The sequence below is a fragment of the Crocodylus porosus genome, unplaced genomic scaffold (genome assembly GCF_001723895.1).
Source record: "Crocodylus porosus isolate Cpor-Errol unplaced genomic scaffold, CroPor_comp1, whole genome shotgun sequence".
Lineage (NCBI taxonomy): Eukaryota > Metazoa > Chordata > Crocodylia > Crocodylidae > Crocodylus > Crocodylus porosus.
Window position 1 is genome coordinate 11381082 of NW_017728912.1, and position 26261 is coordinate 11407342.

The 26261-nt window shown below is 40.3% G+C and overlaps 1 protein-coding gene across 3 annotated transcripts in view; it reads left to right on the forward strand.

The window, feature by feature from the left end:
• PRDM5 (PR/SET domain 5) overlaps positions 1-26261 on the forward strand; it is a 160651-nt gene that overhangs the window by 12311 nt on the left and 122079 nt on the right. For all 3 annotated transcript variants that reach the window (XM_019534032.1, XM_019534033.1, XM_019534034.1), the window contains exon 3: positions 18459-18581. In XM_019534032.1, the coding sequence (XP_019389577.1) occupies positions 18459-18581 (123 nt within the window). The remainder of the gene's footprint in view (positions 1-18458; positions 18582-26261) is intronic.

A 26261-nucleotide genomic window follows, 5' to 3' on the forward strand; every position in this document is an offset into this window, starting at 1 on the left:
GTGTATATGCAACACTGTTAATACAGAGGCATAAATTACAACCACAGAGTTTGTTGTGTTAGCTTCTGACCTTTTGTCATCTGACCTTTTGCCATCGGCATCTGAAATCAAAGACTTTGATCTTTGACAGATCAAATCTGAACACAGATTTTATAATGTAATTTAAATAATACTGAGAGTAACACTGAATTCAAAATGTATAACATTGATGCCATGAAATATGTAAGGTAAAAAGGAGTTGAATATTCCAAATAGATGATTATTCCAGAAGGTCTTCGGGGCAGTTAAGAGGCGCTCACCAAGTTAGTGGCTATTTAGTTGAATTAAATACAATGCAAATAAATATGTCATTGACCAGGAAAACTACAGTTCTGTGAAGTATAAACGCAATGAAAATCAAAATAGTGATTTTTTGGGGGGGGGAATAATACATTTATAAAAAAGGCTAAGAAACAAAATTCTTTTCATTTTCCTGGCTCAGATAAATACGGATGTGACAGAACTTGTTTTCTGACTGTGATGTGTGTGATTTTAGTTCCAATTTAGTGGGACCATCTTGTGTAGGAATCGGTGGAAGTTCAGTCTTTCTGTTGGCAAAGATGGATGCTTAATAATGTTTACTATATAAATTTCCAGGTGTGCACCAGAGCTAGTGGTCTGTGATGTAGTCTGTTATGTTCAAACTACTTGATCTGTGATGAGACCACCATTTTGAATTGGCTTCTTCAAGAGGTCACTCTGAGAAAGACCTGGACATCTATGTTTTCCTTTCGTCTTTGTAAAACACAATGCTTAAAATGCATTCCTGTGTGTTCTAGTGAGCCATGGTAATTTTGTTAAAGAAGGTTCTGAAAAATGTCAATATTTGGGATTATAAGGTTAAGTATAGAAGAATGTTGTCATTCGGCCTGCAGTGTTGATGGCAATTCATACCCTTTTGAAGAAATCAGACATTTACGTTGCTTGTTTAAGAGACTCTAGAGGATTGAAACAAGACCATCCTTGATGCAGGTGTCAAATTCATCTCACTACAGAGCTACATACTGAAACATTTTATTGACAAGCCACATGTCAATTAAACTAAGCCTATGAACCAAAAAATCGAAATCAGAAAAAGCTTAACATGGCACCTTTACCCCAGTGCTATCAGTTTCTTGGATTATTTGCACGTAATTTACTATATAGGTAATCTATAAAAGAGAGCCTTGTTTTAGGCTACATAATCCTTGGGTCTCTTGATGGAATTCTATCTTGGTACGTTGCAGAAGTCCATCTATTTTTATTCATAATAAGACTCAGGATGGTGATTTCAAATTTTGGTTTATTTGTTCAAAGGGTAGGTGCTGAATATTTTTTGGGAATTATGTTTCACAGAGCTCTCTGCCTCTTGAGGCAACTCAGATGGCTCTCTTGGTATTTTGTTTTCCACCCTCTGTGAGGGGAAGATGTTCTCTTGCATATATTTTATTTGATGTCCCAAAACCAAGCAAGTGGCTTCTTATTTTCAGTAATATTGGATTATGGGAAAGATATGTGAACATATTTTTAGTGAACTTTACATCAGGAAGGACTAGAAAGATTTTTTTCACATTTCCTGATGGACTATGTAAGAAAGTTAGCCTGACTAGGATTGGACATAATACACTTAAAGCACTGAATATTGTATATTTTAGGTTTGGTTTCTGTTGCTCTGCCAAGATTTTTTTTTTCCTTCAGTGCTATAAATTAAATCTGAGAAGAACAGACACATGCTAGAAATCAGTAGTTTTATAGTAACTACCACTCATGTTTGTTTATATTAGAAAATAAAATGAACATTTGTTTCTGCTACTTACTCTCAATGCTTGCAATAACAAGTTTGTTTTAGTTATAAATATGGATCTGTGGAAAGTCTCCCCTTGATGTCAGTGGGATTTGAATTAGATGCATGATGATTATGATCAAGGTCTGAGACACTGAAAATGCTTAGTTAATGTTGGTCAAAATTCTTTCAGTTTTCCTTTTAGAAACATGAGTGTGGTATGTGAATGTCTTTATATACAGGCAGTCCTTGACTTAAAAGTTTTTGAGTTACAACGTTTCGCACTTACAGTGCTTATCAATTGACACCCTGTTTCAACTTTATGATGTTAGTTTCGACTTTACAATGCTTGATCTGATGCAACGCCATGCCAACGAACAAGTTCGTTGCATTGCCTATCTCCCTGGAGAACATCTGTCTGAACTTCCTTGGACACTGTCTTTAAGAAAGCAGGCAAGGCTCCAGAAAAACCTGCAGCCAAGATTCTTGAGAAGACTCCAGCCAAGAGCCCTTCAAAAAGTCCAACCAAGAGCCCTTCAAAAAAATCCAGCAAAGTCATCTCAAAGAAGTCCTTCCAAATCAATATGATTTCTGTTTACAGTATAAATACATTAATGTAGCTATATTACTCATCTATGATTGGTTGAGTACTAAATTCTGGGGTATTTTTGGTGAAAATAGGGTATTGGGCCTTGGTTCAGGAACAAATTCCCCATTTATAACATTGTTTCCTATGGGAAAATTGGTTCCAAATTACATTTCAACTTAAGATGCAGTTTTCAGGAACCAATTGTGTTGTAAGTCTGAGGACTGCCTGTACAAGGAACCATGTCATCATGTGACAAACCCTTCTGAGCTGAACCCTTGAGTTCTACTCTTTTGCAACTAGCCCTTGGAGCTCTCTTGTTCATGGCAGACTCCTCTTTTCCAGGCATGCCTGGGTCTCACTTGTAATTCACTGGGTCTTAGAGCTCAGTAGAGGAGACTATCACCAGCCCTAAAGTTTTCTTGGGTTTGAAAAAGGAAATGAAGAGGGATTCCCTTTTCCAAAGAAGTGGTATACCTATTGCTGTCAGTTGCCCTGCAACCCCCCTTGTCACGAGACAAGTGGTAAGGTATTAAGCAGAACAGATTTACTATACAGAATTTCTTAAAATGGTAAAAAAGATAAAAAATAAAAAAAATTTGGTGTATTTGGAGACAACACAGGAAAAAAAAAAAGGTAAAAGAAAAGAGTCTGCAGATTGAACTGCTTCAACCCTACTTTCTCTCTAACTTGTAACAGTCTCTTAGTGAATTCTTAATCTTTTGGCTAAATCATGTCACAAAACTGCAAAGATACGCACATGGGAAACAACATGACCCATACAGCCGTACAAGTGATAAAAATGAACGCAGTCTATTGTTAGCATTTGAAAAAAGACCAAACACAAAGGAAGTTGAATCAATTTGGAAGGATATCTATGCATGTGAAACTGTCATTAATCATAATACATGCCATGACCCAGAATATTTCTTAGACTTTTACTAGAAAGTTTCCAGTGGTTTTTCTCCTTACCAGTTTTAGTAACGCATCCTGAACTTTGACTTGAATTTTAAACCTTAGAAAAACACTTCCGGGATGTACTTATAGTTAACTATCCTAAATTTATTACGCATTCTTTATCACAATTAATTTTCCCTCAGTATTTCATATGCATTCATGTGATTTATTAACTATCTGGTTTCGAGTGTGATTTTTCTAGGGCACAGGCATGAGTACTTTTAGAGCTGTTTCAAAAGGGCAGAAACTGTTATACTTTAAGAGCTACTTGTGGTCATACTGGGTATATAGCAAAACTGCTCTAAATTAAACACTGTTTCATCCTGGGTTAAATCTGGAAGGGTTTTGCTACATTTGTATTCTTGTGACTTGTCTACAGTAACAATTAGAACTTAATTGCTATTGCCCTTTTGAAATACTGCCCTTTTGAAACAACTCCAAAAGTACATGTGCCCATAGTCGCAGTGAACTGTGGAACAGGCCTACTGAATATAGTTCATTATTCAACATTTAGCTGTAGTAATTTCATGGAATATGGAGGAGGTGTTACTTGAAAAGACTGAGGATGATGGCATCTGGCCCTCAATTATTTTAAATGACTTCAAAAATCAGAAGATTTACAAAATGCTACATTCTGATGCAAGCTTGTTTTATAATTACACAATATATTTAAATATGTCTACAGCTACCCTTGCTTTCTAATTATAATAAATATGCAGTTCAACGCTCCTGGTGAAGGCTCAGCAAGTTATTAATGGAAATCTGAAGCTATTTTCAGGAAAAAAATGAATGCAATCATATAACATCCATGTAGTTTTTATAATTCTGAGGAATATTTCTTTCTGAAAGGGCCATTGTGAGTAGCTGAAAATTCTCAGGCCTCCACTGAACCGGACTCTGTCTTTCTTCTCGTTCACCCCCCATGCTTTCATGTTCTGGTTCTCTTGGGGAGGTTTGATGATTCCTTGGGTGCAGTTCTGTTTGGCTGGACCTCTTGTTCTTTTGCAGGGCTTCACCTCTCCTATACCTCTTTCCTCTTGTGTCTATGGTGAATGACTCATACCAGTCCCACATTTGTGTTTCTCCTTTAAGCTTTTCTCTGGGCCTCCTTTGTATTTCTCAGTCTTTCATTTGCCCTTTTTTGGGCCTCATTTCTTGAAACAAATATCTGGGCATTAAATCCCTCCTTATCCGTCAATCTGTTATATCAATCCATTTGAAATATCCACAAATTAATGCACTTCCTATTTCTTAATTATTATGATACATTCATTCAAAATGTCCATAAATTCATTTACTTCATATTAATCAATCCTATGGATCATTTTCATTGAAAATGTCCCTAAATTAACTTAGAGCATATTTCTTAATTAGTCCTGTAAATTCATTTAAACTGTCCATAAATTACTTCCCTTTTTATATCTTATTTAATCCCATAAATTAATTCAAAATGTTCCCAACTTAATTCATTTCTTATTTCTCAGCTAAAATATACATGGACACATCTTCTTCTCCTTTTTGATTAAGATTAATAAATTCAGTCATTCCTGAATTTCCCCAGATCTTTCCTGCTTCTGGTTGGATCCTTGCCAAGTCCTAGTCGTGCTCCTTCAGAACTTCTTGGTTTGGCCCTCTGAACATCTGGATCCCATGTCTCCACATGGGTTGTATAGCTCCCTGGCTCTATTGTACTTTTTCCTTTCCAGGGGAAGAACTGAACATTGTCTGTCATTCAACTCATCCTTTTGTTACCTTGCTGGCACTCGGGGCCAATGAGGGTGGTCTGTCTCTGGCACATGATGGCATGCCCTTGGAGGTCCATCCCCTCCCCAGGGCTTGTTCCCAGGTCCCTTTTCCTGGTGCACCAGCAGACATAGATAGATTCATAGACGCTAGGGGTTGGAGGGGACCTCAACAGATCATAGAGTCCGACTCTGTGCCTGAGCAGGAAAGAGTGCTAGGGTAAGATGACCCAAGCCCTATGCCTATCCAGCCTTCTGTTAAAGACCCCCAAGGTAGGGGAGAGCACTACCTCCCTTGGAAACCCATTCCAAATTTTGACCACCCTTACTGTGAAGAAGTTTTTCCTGACATCTAGCCTAAATTTGCTCTCTGTCAGTTTATGACCATTGTTTCTTGTTACCCCAAGAGGTTCTCTGGTGAACAGAGCATCTCTGGTTCCGTGCTGCGCTCCCCTAATGAATTTGTAGGCAGCCACAAGATCACCTCTTAGCCTTCTCTTGCTGGGGCTGAATAGGTCCAGGTCCCTCGGTCTCTCTTCATAGGGCTTGTCCTGTAAACCCCTAACCATTCGAGTGACCTTCTTTTGGACCCTCTCTGGAAACCTTCTTGAAGTATGCCACCCAAAACTGGGCACAGTACTCCAACTGAGGTCTGACCAATGTCGCATAGAGGGGAAGTATCACCTTCTTGGTTCTATTTATCATGCATCTTCTGATGCATGATAAAGTGCAGCTAGCTTTGCTGATGATTTTGTCACACTGACAACTCATGTTCATCTTGGAGTCCACTATGACTCTGAGATCCCTTTCTGCTTCTGTGCTGCTGAGAGGGTTATTTCCCTGCCAGTAGGTGTGCTGGATATTTTTGCACCCTAGGTGCAGTACTCTGCATTTGTCCTTGTTGGACTACATCCTCTTGTGTACTGCCCACTTTTCCAATCTGTCCAGGTCTGCCTGCAATCATCCCTACCCTCCGGAGTCTTCACTTCACCCCACAATTTAGCATCATCTGCAAACTGGGACAGAGTACCACATCCAAGTCACTGGTGAAGACATGGAAGAGTATAGGTTGAAGGACCAAGCCCTGTGGGACGCCACTGCCCACATCCTTCGAGGCCGATACTGACCTGTTTACTACCGCTCTCTGGGTACAACCCCCCCCCAAGCTAATTTGGCACTCACAGAACCATGTAAGCATCTAAGTTACAGCCTCTTAATTTATTTATGAGAATAGGATGAGATACCACAGTGAAGGCCTTCCTGCAATCCAAGAAAACAATATCCACCTCTACTCCTGCATCTAAGCATTTTGTGACCTTGTTATAAAATGAAACCAGATTAGTCAGGTATGATCTACCTGCTACGAATCCATGTTGGTTGCCCTGCTGCATTATTTTTCCCACTGGACTTACACAGATGTGATCGTTAATAATCTTTTCAAAGACTTTTCAAAGGATGGAGGTGAGACTGATTGGCCTATAATTACTCGGCTCCTCCTTCCGCCCCCTCTTGAAAATAGGGACCACCTCAGCCCTTTTCCAGTCCTCCAGGATCTGACCTGAGTGCCATGAGTGCTCAAACAGCTGTGCCAGTGGTTCTGCTATGACACTGGCCAATCCCTTGAGTACTTTTGGGTGCAGCTCATCCGGGCCTGCATTTCTCTGTTTAGCCAAGGAAGTTTTTTGGCTTCTTTCCCCACTTCTCCTCGCACTGGGATTGTCTCCCTCTGTGCCCAGTGGATCGCCTCTTTTAGGAACGACGACTCTTCCTGGACTCCCATCTCACCAATACTCCTATCCTGCAGTGTGTCATTGACTAAACTCTTGAGCACGCTGAAGTTAGTTGTCATGTGACTGTCCTGGACTTGCTTGGTTAAGTTCCCATCTAGTGTGGCTGGCTTTTATTGTTCATAGCAGGGGCTTGTCGCCAGCTCCTGCTACAGTTGCATATCTGAATATCTGTATATCATGAAACTTCATTTTTATCAAAGGCTATTAAATTTAATGATAAATGATAAGCAGCAAGCCATAGAAATATATCATCCATTTGGAGATAAAATGAATGATAATTGTCCTCCAGACACCATTGCAGACCAAGAGCTCCTGGATCAGTTGTTCCCCCATATAATCTGACAACTTCCACAGTAACATTAAAACATAATCATCTATTCTGCAAGAAGTTTTCTGAGAGAATATCCTTTTAGAGCTGATTTCATCTCCCAAATATAAGTGTCGTATCCTAGCTGCTTTATATTATCAAAAAAAGGGGTCATGTTTTCCATTTAAAAAAGAAAAAAACACTGGGATACAGTAAAGCAGTATTTCTCTTCAACTTATTGTTTACAAAAATATGTATCTTTGTATTTCTCACTTGATAAAAGCCCAGAAAATGATCTCTACAGAGCAGACAATGTGTGTTTACTGCCTGCCTCATAGATATCCATCTACTTATTGTCATCTAACAGTATGACTTTTTCCTGCCTTTGCCAATTGCATACAACACAGCATTTGCAGTTGAACTCATGAGCATATTGAACTAATACACCAGAATATATGACCCAGTAAGATGCATGTTGAACCTTTGGTGGCAACTTCATTGCGGGTATAAAAATGCCATCCAGCAAATGGCATGGTCAGCCCTGTTGAAAAGTTATTTAAAGCAGCCTGGGCAGCATTATTGGGATCTTTGTGGAATTTTATCTTGTAGCTTGCAAAGTTAATGCATTTTCTTGATGTTACTTTTAGTAGTAATATTGCAGTTAAAGTTATGGTGAAGGATTTGGTGACCTCTCAGTCAGCCATAAGGCAAAACCACTTTTGTGGGATCCCAGTGAGTCTCAGGAATTTCATTTATTTTAAAGGAAAATTAATTTAATTAGTTCAATAACGTACATGGAACCATTAGGCTAAATCTTAAGTAGATGTTTTCCAAATATTTTATCAATTTGAAACTTGGTCAGATATCTGGTGTAGATGTTGGATATCTAATTAATAGCTAATTAGCTATTTAATTTTAATTGAACATTACCTAATTAGTTATAATGCTCTACCTTATTAAGAATTGTTAAATCGTTTAGGTGTCCTGGTATGGATCCAGAGGCATTGATATGAGGCTCACTCTGAATTTATGCCAGAGGGTGTTCCTGGTCAACACAGCTGTCTATACATTCTTGATGAGTTAAGCCATATCATTCCCTTTCAATCTGAGGACTAGATGCCTTAACCACAGTGGTTTGCTGTACCAGCTATGGTTGGGAAAACCTTAGTAGTTAAGTACTTCAAAACTTTTTTGGCTGCCCGGTCATGTACCTGCAGCTGGGAACTGAAATATTATAATGTCTTGTCTACCGCCTGGCCTCATGTTTTTGGATGGCAGAGTGAAAAAAAAAAAAGATTTTTTCAGACTTTTGGCCACTGAGGTAGAACCTTATTTTCAACTCACTTTCCCTCCTTTTCCGGTTCAGGCAAAAGCTACAGTTTGGACTTTTTCACAATCTGCTCAGTCAAAACGTAGAACTATAGCTGCTGCTGAAGACTAGATTCCAGGGGAAGGTTTTGAAGAGCACTGAAAGCAGTCTGCAGGGCTGTGAAATAGGAGAAGAAAGACCGTGAGTAGATTGTCTTTCTTCCATGCTAGACAATTGCTGAAGAAAGTAAATTTTGATTAGTAGAACATCAAGGTTATTTAAAAAAGGCAGAGGGTCATTAACACATGCAGAGTGAAGAATCTAACTAATGAACCCTCAATTTAGTTTACTTGCATCAGGTGGTCTGGGTAGAAATGTCACTGCTGCTTCCAGGCAGTTCATTTTAAACTTTGGGTGAAGTGGGAATTAAAGGAAGGTCTGACTGCAAAACTGCATCCTTGTGGATCTGTTCTGGTTGGACTCTGTCCTTCCGTCCATGCAGCTGCTTGAAGGTGGGGAGGGAAAAGAAGCAGCAGTCATCTTTTGGTATTTTATAGAAGTGCACCGATACGTTGGTCCATATCGTATCGGCACTGATAAAAGGAAAATTGACATTATCAGCAGTTGGGGATTTTTTTGGCAGGTGTGGCCAATCATGTCTCTGATAAATGCTGTGTGTATGTGCACAGCTGCAGCATGCACACCTGGCTGGTAAGTCTGTTGTGGAGAAGTGGTGGGGAGAGGGAACGAATGTGGGGGGGGACAGGGACGGGACAGATCAAGGCCCCTGTGGTGAGGGAGGGAGTGGGCCTGGGGCAGGCACAGGCATTCTTCAGCTGGGGTAGGGCAGGGGACAGAGCCACAGACAGCTCATTTGGGGGGCATGGGATGTGGGGGGGGTGGATCCTGCTGCAGTACACACCCCTGGTGGAGGCATGGCGGGGCTTGTTTCAGATTGTGTGCGGGGTGAGGGCAGGCAGCCACGGCCAGGGCTGTGCTTGAGTCACAGAGCAGCAGCTCTGGGAGAGGGAGTTACGGGGAGGGCTATGACGAATTTTGGGATGGGTCTAGCTACCCCCATAGCCACCCCCACCCCAGCGCCACCTACCAAGAACGCAGCCTCAGCCCAACCCCCCCCTGCTGGGAAGAACATGGCATTACCTCCAGCCCCAGCCCACCACAGAAGCCCACCCTCATCTCACACACAGCTGGGGGGCACATGCCCCCCCTTGGCTCCCCAGGGGTGTGTGCAGTAGTGGGATCTGTCCCTGCCCTGCACCCCACCAGACGAGCTGCTTATGTCTGTCTTGTGCTTCACCCTGCCCCAGCCCCACTCCTCCCTCACCACAGGGGCCTCTATCTGCCCCCCCGCGACACCTTCCCAGACTTACCAGCTGGATGCTGCATATCGGTAATCAGATTGGAGGTATCGACTGATATGGCTCATGAATAACTGGCCATCAGTATCGGCCCAAAAAAATTTTTAGTGTTTTATTATTCTGTTCTGGGCAGAAAAATCAGTTTCCCCATTTCAGACACACACCTTAATTTTAGAGGGCTTATTTTTGGGGAAAAGGTGGATGCAGTATGTGAGTAAATGTGGTAATTAGGAAATTGGGGAAGTACAGGCATAGCCTTAAGAGAGAAAGCAAAGGGCAAAAAGGTCAGGGACAGGTATAAATATAGTATAACATGGGAAAAGACTCAACTCCTTCCAGATAACAGTATCTGATGAATTATACTGCAGTAGTGTAGCGTAATATTTCCAAGCTAGGTACAGAGATTCAAAAAATCCGAGGTGGAATTGGTCTAAGTTACATGGTTTTCTGTAAGTGGTGTAGTTTAGTTTGGTAGCAATCGGAAAACATGTTCGGCCTTTGATGGGGGAGGGGGGATCATGTTCTGTCATTTTTGAACCAGTCTGTATGTGCCAAACTTCTTTTCCATTTTGGGTATATACTGGTTTCTGATCACTTATACAGATAAAGTGTAATGTCTGTACCTGCCTCCAGGAGTCATTATATTATACTATTATATAATATATATAATTCAGTGTCTTGGAAATTAGTAAAGCAGAGCATATATGAAAAGAGTAACAGTAGACATCATGGCTATCCCATTGATTAGAAATAGTAGGGGCAACTGATAACTCATTCATAGAAGTTGTTTTTTCTTTTAAAATTACCAAATATTATGTCTGCATATATAATCATATTGATAGAACAGATGATAAGTTATAAGGTATGTATTATTTCTCTTATAAAGGTGTGACAACTTCAGCCTTACGCAGTCCTGTGCATTACACATGTATTGGAATTTGTTTCTATAGATAAGTAAGATGGGAAGACATAGTTTTAAATATATATCATCATGTATGCAGATGGCAGGGTTACTGTTAACACTTAGATTTCACACATTTTAGGTAGGGAGCATAATAATTAGGTATTAGCACTATAATATTTGCATATGCTTTAAATAGCTTTATTACAGTTCCTTACAAATGATTGCAGTTCTGATACATATTTGCAGGCTTGGGAAATAGATAACAATATGCTGTCGAACACTTTACAAAGGGTTCCCTTAAAATATCCCGTCTGAGGATCTGACTCTTAAGTTTCCTTATTTAAGTATGCTTTCTTTTCCTTCCCTCAAAAAAAAATCCTGTGGTTCTATGCAGTTCTCTGCCAGCAGTTGTCATACCCCCCTGGATGGGGTAAGGGATTGTAAGGAGCCATTTTCCCTTGGGTGGTGCTAGGGATACAGGAAATGTGAGTTCCAGTTTCCTTTCCTGTATTGGCTCATGAGACTGACCACCTGCTAAGCCCCAGCCTTGCAAGGAGAGATGCAGTCTTAGTATCTCCAGGGTTACTGTGCAGTACAGCTGCTGCTTGACACCATCTCCTATCTCTCTCTCCTGCTAGCACAGCTGGAGCAGCTAGTGGGGTTAGGATGAAATACTGAAGCTACCATGTAAATTTCTCATACTTTCCTAAAGGCACTAGTCGAGTATGAAGTACAGGGAATTCCCTTTGCTGCAGCGGACGTCACTAGTTCAATTATGAGTGCACCTGCGGTGCAGCATCTGCCTGTGTGGTAGCCATTTTAGTTCCAACTCCCTGGAGAATGGCTGAACAGTTTTACAAGCAGAGAAGGCTTAGGCATTTTAACTATATTCTGTGAAGTAATTTTTAACATATCCTGGTCCCCTAAATTTAACACATTCTGTGCTGTGAACTTCAATCATTTGGCCTGGGGTTGGATGGAGGATTTCATGGTGGTTCGGAGTCCAGTTTTTGCTTTTAACCCATTTGATGGGTTTGTGTTGGCTTGTAATTATAGATCTGTCTTTGTAAGGCTCTTTTTATAGATAAAAGTTGAGATTTTTCTTTCATGGCTCTCCAGGGCTGGCTGTGCAAACAAGGGGCTTACAGGAGCTCATCAGTAGGAACAGTGAGGTCAGTAATTGTCACCAATCCATTCATTGTAAAATACAATAGTTTGAATATATTTTTCTTGATTTTTTTTTTCTTCTGTTTCACATCTGTATATATAATGCAACCTTGTGTCTTTATGAGGTGAAAAAAGCAATAGAAAATATAACACATGTCTTGAAGGGGTTTATGGGATTATTTTGCTCAATAGTTTCCTTATGTGTTAAGTCCTTGATGTGTGCTTGATATCTCTTCATGGGTTGGCAGAGAGTGAGAGGGTCCAAATGAGATGACTGTAAAGCTAAGATGAATTCTTTCAGTACAATTTAAGGATTAAACAAATGAAGAGACATACATGAAAAGGAAGGTAGCAGAACATATGGCTTTTATAATAGGAACTTGATTGTTTCTCTTTTGCAACCTAAATCAGGATCTGATGAAAACATTTACAGAATCTGCATTTTAAGCCTCTACCACCCCTACTCTTGGTAGCTGTAGCTAAGTCCAAAAATTATTAACTTTGCTTTAATTGATCAAAGATGTAAACCTCTGACATTAATTCTTTTCACACAAGTTCTGTGACTTCCTATTCAGCAAATTATGTACCATATTTTCTTGCATATAACAGGCTCCCAAATAAAACTTGCACCTTACTTTTGGACTGCAGCATGCAGGAAAAAAGATTTTTTCTGTATCATGGCTGACTGTGACAGAATAAGCTCATAGAGAAAATTAAGAAACAGTGTGTCCAGGAACACAGCCTATCCAGAAAGCATCCAGACTCTCCTGCAGTGCCACAGTTTCTGGATATTCTGTGTTCCTAGGAGGTCTTACTTTTTGCCACACAAAGTTAGAAAAGACAAGCTAGTCCAATATACTACTTAATGCTTGCACTGGGATTACGGATGGAATTCATATAACCACACTATATAGCAAAGCCCTACAAAAATACAAGTTAATATTGTATTTATCAGCATTCGTATTAGAAAGTAAAGATTGGATGCCCCCCAACATTACTTATCATGATATGCTCCTTCCATGAAAACATGCATGCCACAGTTCACTTTGATGGATCAACTTCTGACGGTTTTGAGATGAAGACAGGAGTGAAGCAGAGTTTTGTTCTGGTGCCCACACTCTCTGGGATCTTCTTTTCTAAGCTGCTGCACTATGCTTTTGATGGCTTTGAGGAAGTCATATACCTTCACACAAGATCAGATGGCAAACTCTACAGCTGATCACATCTAAAGGCCAAGACAAAAGTGAGGCACATGCTCATTAGGGAACTCCTTTTTGCTGATGATGCTGCACTTGCCACCCATGAAGGCCAACTACAAATATTAGTGAATTGCCTTTCCCATGCTTGCAGGATGTTTGCCTTGACTATCAGCATCAAGAAGACTCTGGTTCTAGGACAGGGTGTTCACCAGTCACCATATATCAGCCTTGACACCTCCTGAAGCAGTAAAGAAGTTCTGCTACCTTGGATCCACAATGAGAGACAACTGATCACTGGATGAAGAGCCAAATGTGCACATTGGAAAGGCATTTTCAGTAAGCTCTCTAAATGAGTCTGGAACAGTACAAAGCTCATAATCAAAACTAAGGTGCTTGTGTACAAAGTCTGTGTCCTCAGTGTCCTTATGTATAGCAGTGAGACATGGTCAACATATTCATATCTAGCAAAGAAGCTGAACAGCTTCCAGCTACACTGTTTACACAACACATCCTTGACATCAAGTGGCAAGATGCTCACCAACACAGAGGTCATTGCCAAAGCCAACCTGCCAGCCATCATTGCACTACTCAGTGGCACCTAAGCTGGCTTGGCTATATTTGCTGGATTGAAGATGGGTGCATCTCGAAGGACATCCTGTATGGGCGAATTGCAAGTGGGGAGAGAAGGTTAGGGTGCCCAAAATTGCATTTCAAAGACATCTACAAGCAGGATGTGAAGGCTTTTGGAATTGAACCAAACTTTTGGGAGGCCTTAGCAGGAGATGGGACAAAGTGGTGTTCCCTTCTAAATCACGGAGTCCAATATCACAATGAGAAATGATCACTTGAGTTACAACAGAAACATGACCAAAAGAAAGAGCCTGTCAGTACAGCAGTCCCTAATGTCATGTACACCTGTGACCACTGTGGCAGAACCTGCAAGTCTGACATGGGTCTTTACAGCCACAAGAGAAAATGCACCACTAGTCAGTAAAATAGCTGCAGTATCCACCACCGCTTGCTGATGAACAGATGCCATATATATTAAAAAGTCTCGGGTCCTTTAGTGATCACCATATTGGTTATGTTGCTATCACCGTGTATTTAAATATTGCATTTTCTTACATATAGCATATACCTTTGCACCCAAAATTACCACCCCTCCCACGTCCCACCCTCCCAAATTAGAGTGTGTGTTAAATGGGGAAGCTGTTTTCTTCAGAGGACAAGGAGTGCTCCTGGAGACAATATGCATGCCATGCAGGTACTAGGATGGCTTTTGCTTGTGTCTACTCCACAATATGAAGGGGCAGAATCTCATGTTAACCTTTTTACAGCCATAGCTATAGGCTGGGCACCATAGCTTGCACCTGCAAAAGCAAGCAAGCTCTTGAGAGTATTTTGATGAGACTTGTAATGTGGAAACAATACTTTATTTACAGGAACTTATATAAAGAACTTCTTACAGTAAAGAAGTAATAGTCTTTCCACTGCCCTTTTCAGAGGTTTGCTTTTGAATTTACAGACATGACTCCTATTTGTTTCACCAGTGAATGAATCTATATGTTTGAAAGCAGAATTTGACCTGCAGTTCTAAAATTTGCCAACTCTTGGTGAAGAGTCTTTCTTCAGAAACACATTTTATTTTTGCAAGGGTAGTGGTAAATTATGAAGATTTTTTTTATTTGTGGAACTACTGTAGTTTTTTTCAAAATCTGAGAACAATATGCTGTCCACATTGATTACTGTAATGCAATGTCGTTTTTCCTTCTAAAAATACCTTACTCTAGGTAATTTAAACAGTCATAATGGAGGCATATTATATTGCGTCCATTAGAAAAAAATATGGGAAGTATGTTAGTAACTTAAACACAAAGGCATGGTGACCATTTAAATTTTGTTCTTGCATGTTTAAAGTCCATAGCTCTTAAAAATTCTTACTTTGGACACTTGTTGACAGCTTGACAAGAAGATGTGTTCCTTATGTAAACAAATCATATAAATTAAAACTGCTACAACATGATCTTCCATTGTAGCTGTATATCTTTCATGCCAGAAGAGATTGCATTTCAGTGATGGATGAAATGTTGTAAAATAAAATATATAAATATGTACACTTTAATGCCATCATTGAAATCTAGCCTTTTCTAGTTTGGGACATTGCAGCCCTATTTTGCCAACAGTATCCCGACATATCTAAGAATGAGTGGTGAAGAATAACTTAGGCCAGGGGTCAGTAATCTAAGGCGTGCAGGTCTGATCCTGTTCACAGAGCCACTGGGTATGGTCTGTAGAGCTGGGTGGCTTTGACAGTGATTTAGTGGCTTGGGCTTCCACTGTGTTTTGTGGCAGAGGGCTTCACCATCACCATGCTGTTGCTGGGAGGTGGGACTGAAGCAGTGGTCTTAGCAGTGGCAGGGGCCAGGTCCTTGTGTTAGCCTTCCTCAGACTTGCACTGAATCATTTTGTCCTGGTGTCACAAAGTGTTGTTAACTGCTGACTTAGCCTGTTGAAATTGCAGCTGGAAACATGATTATTTACATTCTGCCATTCTGAATTGCAATTTGGACAAAGCACCGGGGCTGTTTTTTTAAAAAGAATTCTATTATTGGATAACACAACCACATTCTGCAGTGTAGGGTTGTTGAATCCAGTTACTGACCATACCTGAGCTGAGAAAATTGGCCAACATAATGTATCAAATGGTAGGACTACAGCTGTGGATGAAATTGCTGGCATTCTAAGGTAGAATCATTGTGATGACAACTCATTCTTTAGTTACTTTTGTGCTAGTGAAATCTTTGTTGCTCTTCTGCTATGGGGAAGTTTTTTTGGAGTGGTGTCTTCATTTAATAAAAGAAATAATGGAACTTTTCTTTCCTCCTTGAAATAGATAGTATGCACCTTTTTATCAATGTTACATCAATTTACTCCTTTTTAACATCCTCTAATACTAAGATAAAAGGTCAGCTAAGTACAATTTAAGAACAAATAACTTGCAGCAGTTTGCAATGACCTAAATGCATCAATTCTGGATGAACTAAGTCTATAGGTACCCACAGTAATTTGCATGTATGCAAATGATCATGGGCATATTTGTTTCAAATCAGTGGTATTTCATCCCTTTTGTTTCAAATGGCACAGGAAAACCTTGTTAAAGTGGAGGAGGGGGGCAGGCAACTGCTGTGGGTCTAGGTTAAAGCCAGCGTTAGACCCATAGCAGTCCTCTGTTCCCCCTCTGCTTGCCCTCAGCCGCTTCTGCCCCCTCCTGCAGTCCTCTTTCCCCCCTGCTTTATTGTCACATGTAGCTCAGCACACTCCCACATGTTGTTCTTGGGAAGGGAACAGAGCCTGAGCAGGATCTGACCGTAAGTGAGGGAAGAGAAGAGACTGGGGACAGGAAGGCTGCAGGGGGAAGAAGTGTCCGTGTGTGGGGAGAATCTATAATTTGTCCATATATAGAATCTAATTATTGTGGGGGTTGTCTTCTATTCAGGTTCATCTTAGATTTGGGCAAATATGGTATTAAAAGTCTGGAAATGGACTTTAACGTAAAGTTGGAAACTTAGGGGCCTTGTAGCACGTTGCAACGTGAGCTGCTCAAATGCTGATCAGTGTTAGTGCTAGCTCGAGTTTGGAGCAGTCACACTTCAGGCCAGCAGGGGCCTGGAGGACTGAAAGGTAAAATTCCCTGTGTTCCCCACCCATCGTGGACTTCCCTCCTGCCCCCTGGGTCTCCCGCCCTCCTTCCCACCCACAACTTGTGACTGCCTATGCTGTCTGCTCCTGGGGACCAGGCAGGGAAGGATTAACTTGTCTGACCTGTCATACCCCCATCACTGCTGCTGCTGGGCTGCTGCTCTTCTTCTAGGTTGCCCATCAGCAAGAGTGGCAGTTGGGCAGGCAGGTTAGTGCTTCCCTGTTAATGCTGTGATAGACAGCACAGGCAGCCACAAGTAAGTGGGGGAGAGGTGGGAGGGACAGTGAATCTGGGGTGCTGGGAAGGGGAGGGGAAGTGGGCAGTGACCCTGATCTGAGCCAATATGGGAGGAAGGATATTCAAATTAACATATAGCCTAGAGTAGCTACATGTTAATGTAACACCAGCTGGATAACACGGGCCAGAGATGAACCTAGGCTGGAGTGGACTAACTTTAAGCCACGTAAAGCATGCTTAAAATTAGCTTCAGATGTTAAGAGCTGTAGGAGCTACCTAAAATTCATAAGACCCTAGAATACTTATGAATGAGCTGATGACTTTTAGAGGAAAGAGGCAGATGTAAACAGTGATTAGTAAGAAGGTTGAGTTCATGTCTGAACTTGAGATGGAGATGGATAGAAATAGCTGGATTTGTAGACTAATGAGGCAGAGAAGTTCAGGAAGGAGGAGATTAGTAGTGCTTAAGACAGCTGACAAATGGTGTGAAATGAGAATAGAGAAATGGTCCTTTGGTGTTTCAAGAAGGATGCTCTTGATGGCCTTGGTGAGGTAAGCATTGGTGGAATGGAAGGGTTGGAAGTTAAACTGGGAAGGATGGTAGAGTGAACCAGAGGGAAAGTCTAAACAGTGGGAGAAGACAATCTGCCCAAAGATCTTGGAGAATAAGATAATGAGAAAGATATGACAACACAAGAGTGCGTTGTTAGGAAATGAGAATGAGCCAGACGAAAATGAGCAGATAAAAATAATTTGGGAAGGAGTGGGTGAGAGGCAGAATGTATTATGGCAATAGACAGGAAGGCAGAAGGTCAAAGAACTAGAAAGTTGGTAGGAGTGAAATGTTGGCACCACAGCAGTTGGTAGATAGTGAGCTCAGAAAGAGAATGGGGAGAGGAGGAGGCTGACATGGCAAAAGTGAAGGACAAAAGCACTTCCTAGATATTATCATTTTTTCTGGGTGGGGAGCAAGATCCTAGGCAGAAGGAGGGCGAGCAGGAAGACAGAACTGTGGAGATCCAGGAGTCAGGAAGGCAAGTTAGAGGTCTTTATTAATAAAAAAAAAAAAAAAGAGGAAAAGAGAATGAAGTCAGAGGAAAAAGATGAGACAGTTACTGGATTTATGAATAGCCCACCTAATGTTTGTTAGTATAAAGCAGATGATAATATCATGTGCTTGAAGTAAAAGATGGATTTTCACCAATATCTAGAGGTGAATGTTGCATGCAGGATTCACCTGGCAAACATCAAGAGGTCTGGACATGTTAAAAGTCTGTGTGCTTGTATAGAAAAATTATATAATTTTATTTTCATACAAGATGCAACCTTTTTCACCCTGTTCCTAGTTTTCATTTTGTTCGATGGTTTTTAATATTTCAGGTTCGTGGGAGTAAAGGTGAAGTCCTTTATGTTTTGGATGCCAGCAATCCACGACATTCTAACTGGCTACGTTTTGTCCATGACGCACCATCCCAAGAACAAAAGAACCTGGCTGCCATCCAGGTAGGTTTGTTGAACCTTACCATTCATCTTCTGTTATTAGTTTAGTGAAGGTCTGCTCTTTTTTCTAGCCTTTATCTCTGGCAAAATTTACAGATTACATGAAATACAGCAGCTTCAGTTTTCCCAGCACCATAAATAAATATCTACAATGATAACCAGACCAAGGACTGAGAGCATTTTTAGAAACAATTGAATGTTCTTTGAAAGGTTTTTAATTAAATAGCTCTGATTGAATTATATAAACTGTATTTAAATTTAATTTTAATTTATATTTGCAGAAATATTCGTATAATATTGCTACAGTTATTTTTTTTTCATGAAAACCATATTCATCTAGGCTTCACTTCATTGATACCATTCCCATAATTGAAGACAGACATGGATTAGGGTTGAGATGGATCAGGGTAATTATCTTACAGGCTTATCCAGGTTCTCAGTAGAATTACTGAGCATATGGATGAGCAAGGAAAGCAGAATCAAGCCTTTATTTTTAAATTATTTTAAAAGTAAATAGTCAAAACACATGCAAAATATTCCACTGGAAGTCTAGCTCAGTGGGTCTGCTAGACCTCCAGAATGTTTAAGCAGAAATCAAGTGAAAGACCATAACGCTTTAATTTCCTTCATTAGTCTTGGGTACAAAAATGAGTTGCATACTTATTTGTTGCAGATAATAAAGTTGAGGAATTTTCAAAGATTGAAAAATGAAAGACCAATTGCTGAAAAAGACTATTTAATTAGAGTGTATTACATTTAACTGCATAGCCTTGTGACTGAAAAAATGTTATGTACTTATGCAAAGTATGAACTTACTAAAACTTAATGTAATTAGTCCTGATTGAGTACACAGCACTGTCAGTGCCATGGTTATTAGCGGGCCAAAAATGATTGGATCCCAACATGTTCAAGACTTCTAATGTCAGAAATGCTATTAGAAACCTTGAAAATAATGGGGATTAGGTACTGTTGGGACTAATATCTTGCCTTATTTTCAAGACTTCTAATAGTAGCCTTGAAATTGTTAACTCCTCTCAATTTCAAGACTTTTAGTAACAGCACTTCTCTGTATTTGGCAACAAAGATTATGTAATTAAACAGAATACTGCAATTACATTACAAAGCAAACAGTGAGGGTAAAATGTACTATGCACTCAGGTTGCTAATACACTTTATATGTATCTAGCCAATGTTTGTTTTTAATGTAAAGACTGCGCCAAAAAATCGGGACTGGTATTATGTATGCAGTTTGGTGAATTAATGTCCATTCAATATACATTCAAATGGAGATGAATATAGTCTCCAGTCCTGTAATATCCATGTTGATTGCAGGGTGCTCTTGGAGTCTGTTGGCTTGAATGCAACTCAATGTGGGTGCAGCAGACCACCCATGTACTAGATGTTGTGGAACAGAGAAAAAAATCCCCAGCTTTAAATAGCTTTATGCAGGCCTGTTGAAGTACTCAATGGCTTTTTTACTTCAGTCTTTACAGGCAAGGTCAGTTACCAGACTACTGTATTGGGCAGCAGTTGGGGGAGGAGGCAAGCAGCAGATAGTGGCAAAAGAACAAGTTAAGGTCTATTTAGAAAAGCTGGACATGTACAAGTCCATGGGGTCAGATGTAATGCACCTAAGGGTGCTGAGGAAGTTGGCTGATGTGATCTCAGAGCTGCTGGCCACTACCTTTGGAAACTTGTGGCAGTCAGAAGAGGCCCTGGATGATTGGAAAAGAGCAAATATGGTGCCCATCTTTTAAGAAAGGGAAGGAGGAGGATCTGGGGAGCTACCAACCACCCAGCCTCATTTCAGTCCCTGGAAAAATCAAGCAGCAGGTCCTCAAGGAATCAGTTTCTAAACACTTGGAGGAGAAGGTGATTATGAATGGTCAGCATGGATTCACCAAAGGAAAGTCATGCCTGACCAACCTGACTGCTTTCTTTGAAAAGATGATTAGCTTTCTGGATGTGGGCAGAGCAGTGGATGTGATGTATCTTGACTTTAGCCAGGCTTTTGATATGGTTTCCCACAACCTTCTTGCAAGCAAGCTAAGTAAGTCCAGGTTGGATGAAGGGCCTGTAAGGTGGTAGAAAACTGGTTGGATCATCAACCTCAAAGAGTAGTAATCAATGGCTTGGCAGTTATTATCAAGTGGAATGCCCCAGGGGTTGGTCTGAGGCCAGTTGTATTCAATATTTTCATCAGCTATCTGGTAGATGGGGTGGAGTGCACCTGTAGCAAGTTTGCAGATGACACCAACCTGGGGGGGAGTAGTACATACACTGGAGGGGAAGGCTAGGATTCAGAGACACCTAGACAAGTTGGAGGACTGGACCAAAAGAAATCTCACGAGGTTCAATAAGAAGATGTACAAAGCCGTGCGTTTAGGACAAAACAATCCTACATACTGGTACAGGCTGGGGGCTGACTGGCTAAGCAGAAGGTCTGCAGCAAAGGACCAGCAGGTTACAGTGGACAGTAAGCTGAGTCAACAGTGTGCCCTTGTTATGAAGAAGGCTAACAGCTTCAAAGGAGTGTCACCAGCAGATTGAGGGATGTGATTTTTTCCCCTCTATTTGGCACTGGTGAGGCCACATCTGGAGTACTGTGTCCAGTTTTGGGCCCCCCACTGCAGAAAGGATGTGGACAAATTAGAGAGAGTCCAGTGAATGCAACAAAAATGGTTAGAGGGCTGAGGCATATGACTGAGGAGAGGCTGTAGGAACTAGGCTTATGTAGTCTGGAGAATTGAAGACTGAGGGGGGACTTGATAGCAGCCCCTGCCTGAAGAGGGGTTCAAAAGAGGATGGAGCTAGACTAGTGGTGGCAGATGACAGAACAAGGAGCAATGGTGTTAAGTTGCAGCAAGGGAAGTTTAGGTTAGATATTTGGAAAAACTTTCTTACTAGTAAGACAGTAAAGCACTGGAACAGGCTAACTAGAGTGGTTGTGGAATCTCCATCCTTGGAGGGTTTTAAGATCCAGGCAGACAGAGCATGGTTTTGATGATCTAGTTGGGGATGATCCAGTTTTGAGCAGGGGGTTGGACTAGATGACATCCTGAGGTCCCTTCCGACCCTATTTTTTTAAGATTCCCATGAACCTATTTTTTACGATTCTAACAAAAATATGCATTCTCTCATTAAACTATAATACTGAAAATATGTGAGTAGTACAGCTGGACAAAATTCTTCATGTGGGTCATTTATTTTCTATAAAATGTATTTTCAAATTGTCTGAGTTTATTTGTAGATTTCTGCCAACTATTTTCAAATTTCAAATGTGAAACCTTTAATTTTGTTTCTTAAAATTTACCTGTTCATTTTGAAGTGGCAGCTTTTAAAACAAAAAAATAATAACCATAAAGGAATTGAACAATCCTTCAGATGATCAGAACTTTTTTTTTATTGGCAAGGATTTTTTTTTCAGATCAAGTTAAACAAACACGTCTTTCAATATACTGGTTTGCATACTGAACCGAAATATTTAATCATTTGCACAGCTTGATTTTCTAAAATTCCTTTCGATGTCCACAGAAGGGACTTACTCCTCTATAATCTTACATTCTTGGTGACTCCAATGTCCACGTTGATGACATATCCATTCCCTTCGCTGTATTTTTCCTTGCCTTTTCCTTTTTATTCAACCTAGTTCATCTCTCCCACTCCCAACGGGCTATTCACTCAACTAGAACTTCATCAAGAACTACTCTCTATGTGATCTCTGTGTTGCTGAATTCCACATCTCTGACATCACTTGGTATTGTTTAGTATCATCTATCAATGTCTCCCATCATGTCCTCAAGTTAGCCTTTCTGTGACACTTGTTGCTCTCATCTCTCTCCTGCCTTACCTTTTCCTCCATTGTTATAGTAGTCATTTTTTTCCATTCCTTGTTCTCCACCATCCCTGACTCTCTTCTTCTGTCTCTTACCACAATGTCTGTTTTGTCATTTCTTAGCTCTGGATGAGCCCCAGAATCCTTCTGTGCCAGAAAGCATCTCTGGGATGAAATTCTAAGACCATGTAAGCTTTTTGCATAGAAATGTTGTTTCCTGCCTCCTTCAATTCTGGCTTCTTTCTAGCTAAACAACAAAGCTTCTCCAAGTATTATCTCCAATTACCCAAAATATTACCCAGCTGTTCTCCATCTCACTCATCAGATCATTTCCTCTTCCTACCTACACTTCTTCCTACACACAGAATTTGACTAATTTCTTCCAGAAGAAAATTGATAAAATACCCCGACTTTCCTGCTCTCCTCAGCTTGCCTTCATTTCCTACAGATGCAGAGGTTTATTGCTTGCATTCTTGCTCTAACTGCTTCACTTGTGCTAGAAATCCCATCCTGTCTCTTTGCCTAATATCCCTTGCATTCGCTCCTTTCTTCTTGAATCTTCTGCTCCTAAAATTACCAGCATGATTTTCCAGTGTCAGAAACCTTCCTTGACTATGGGTGTCTTTTCAACTGCTTTTCATCCTTTCATCTCTAACTTTACTGACTGTATAGTGTTGCTGCCTGGAATTCATATCCTGAAAAGCCATTCAATCTTGCTTGCACTTCTTGAATTCAGCTGTAACCAAACTCTTGCCGAAGTATCTCCATCTGCTTCATCTGTCAGCTAGCTTTGACACAGTCTGTGATGCTCCTTCTTCAGATATTGTCTTTTGCTTTCATAGACCGTGAGTAGACCTTGAGCAGTATTTTGGTTTTCATCACTCAGATAGCAAAATGAAGACTGCAGTAGAATTAAAGGGCCTGCCAGATGTGACCAGAGTGATTAGAATCATGGAAAAGTTTCCATATTGGGAAAGAGAGAAAATATTAGAAAGGAAGGGATAAATATGATTGGTCTATGAAATAATGAAAAGAACAGAGAAGATAAATTTGGTATTTGTATTTACCAAATTACCTAGATTTTATTCAGCACATCAGTAAACATGCAGCTATCAGTGACTATAATATACCCATCTACTTTGTGACCCCAAGATTATACTTATACTAGGTGCTGAACTTCAGACATATTCAGAAGGACCACTAGTGTATGAAAGTCTCTGAAGGATTGGAGCCTTCTTTAGTATATATGAGTGCAAATGCTAAAGCTCTGATCTCCAACATACTTCACAAAACCAGTCACATACTTCTTTAATATTATATTGCTATGTATTTTTCGTCTTTTCATCTATTTGCAAATTTAGGACCCATCTCTTTAATGGCATGCTCCATGGAAATTTTCTTGAATAAATGGGAGTTCTTTTCTTTTAGAACAGTTCCAAGAATGGGGCTTTTATTTACTATTAGAGAGAAATAAACTATCCACCTGTATAGCCTTTATTAAAGTAATGCAAAGATAATGTGTAAGACATGGTTTGTAATCACTGCAAAAAGGAAATTTAATTGTCAGCAAAGTGATTTCAACTTCAGTATCATTGACTCTTATTACACAGTTAAAAAAAACAGTTCAGTCACGTTACTGAAAGAATTCTGACGCAATTAAAACATTAAAATAATTCATAATGCAGATTATCTGTATCAAACACAAGAGAATCTTAATTCAATTGAATAATGACATATTGTCTAATACAGTGAAATATGTCAGTGTAATTATATAGAGGGCTAATTATCTAATTAACAAGAAAAAATGGAAAACTTAAATTTGGAGATGGCTACAAAACTCTTGTTCTAACTGGTACATTATAATTACCCTAATGAAAAGTAGAATATCTTCTGATGTTAACCTCAAGACATTTTATTTTATGAAAAGGAGGAGTTCTTTTGGAGCTTGGTGGTATTACGAATCAGCTACTTGATTTTATCTTCATAGCCCTTTGTTCATTTTTTAAAAATTGGACTGTGGGTAAATGCTCCCATGATGATTCTCACCACTTCAAGAAATATTGTGCCAGCACTTACAATGATTAGCTATAAAACATAATAATACTGGTAATTAGAAGTCTTGGGAGAAAACACTCCCTTAGAGCGTAAACCTATCCTAATATTGATAAATTGTGTAGGGCACTTTTGAGCAGTTCTTTAGAATACTCCTGAAAATTCTCTAGGAAAATTAACAACAGAGATAAATTCTGTTGTCTTTCACTGACAAAGCATGGGTTTTTGTTTTGTAAAGAATCTAGAAAGAACTTCTTGACATACTCTAGAACAGGGGTTTTCAAATGAGTATGCATGCCCCAGGAGTACGTGGCACTTTGCTAAAGGTTTCATACCTAAATTTCAGTAATGGTGAGGAGCTGCTGCTTAGTCAACACATGGTGAGTAATGGTATCGCCTCACATTGACATGTATTTACACTCTTAAGGAATGAACGTGTAGAGACATGTGGGGGTATAAGCAGCAGTACTTTGAAGAGAAAGGGCTACACTGTCAAAAAAGTTTGCAAACCACTGTTTTAGAAAGCTTTGTAACCAGATACCATCACTATAACTTGGAGTAATACCATACAAAATGCAGTTTAATGCAAGAAGGCTGCTAATCAGTTTACTGTTTGGCTAGTTTTTGGTCTTGCATTTAAAAGGGGGAGCAAATGGATATTGTTGCACATGTACAAATATGGTGGTGAACCTATTCCTGAGTGGACTGAAATACACTAACAAATTACTCACCCTGAGATTACTCTAGTTAAGGGTCACACTCCATGAACGTTGTTGTCTAGGTCTTAAGGTTTGAATAATATGCTTCCTGTTGAGTGCATAAAGGGAATTTACTGGGCATAAGGAATTGGGCCTTTAAGTTTTTTGTTTTTAATTAAGCTACTTGTGTGAGGTACCTGATTTGGTGAACTATCACTTAGATAATAGCTATTTCTGGTAATGCAGGATGTTAGGATTCTGAAAAATATGTAATGCTTAGGAGTCCAGCAACTAGAAAGTGTTTCTAATAGCTGTTTGATAAAAAATGAACATTGCTGTGTGAGAATCAGCAGTGGACTGAAAAGTGGGATTGTATTGTGGATGTATACTTTTTTCGTATGTCCTTTTACAGTTTGAACTGATAAATCCATTGTCTCTCCTGCCAGTTAACTCAGAAGTTTTATATGCCGTTTGTAATTTAGCCACAGAGTTACTGTTCTTGGATTGTATTTAGGTGTCAGACTGACCTCATTGCCTTTAGCTGTGACACATTATGATGTGAAATATAAGTATGTTCTACTCTAGGCCAAGCCTAGAGTAGGCTTGTTATAAACTGATAAATAAATTTGACTTGTAATACCTAAGCAACAGTCCTATTGGGCACGTCCAGACAAGCACACACGTGCCTCTTGCCCCGCCTCAAACCCCATTGAGGTGGGGCAACAGGCATGTGCAGGAATGAAAAAATGTTCTCCGTGCTGCAATTTTGCAGCGTGGGGAGCAAATCAGACCCCTGGATATCCAGTGGTCTAAAAAAATCGAAGTTTAAAAAAGCAGACCAGGGCACCCTGAGGCAACTGGAGACTGGGTCCTCCATAGAGACGCTCTGGCTGCCAGAGCCTCTCCATGGTTGGCCCCTTGCCCTGGGGCTGTAATGCGCAGCCAGCCAGGCCACATGTTTCAGCACCAAGGCTCTGGTGCTGGTGAGTATGTGGTTGGGGGGGTTGGAGGAAGGGGGAGGGGACCATGGGGGGAACCTCCAACGGCCCTGTCCACTCCACCAGCCCCCCGGACTCTTGCCCTGGCTGAGCCCTCCCC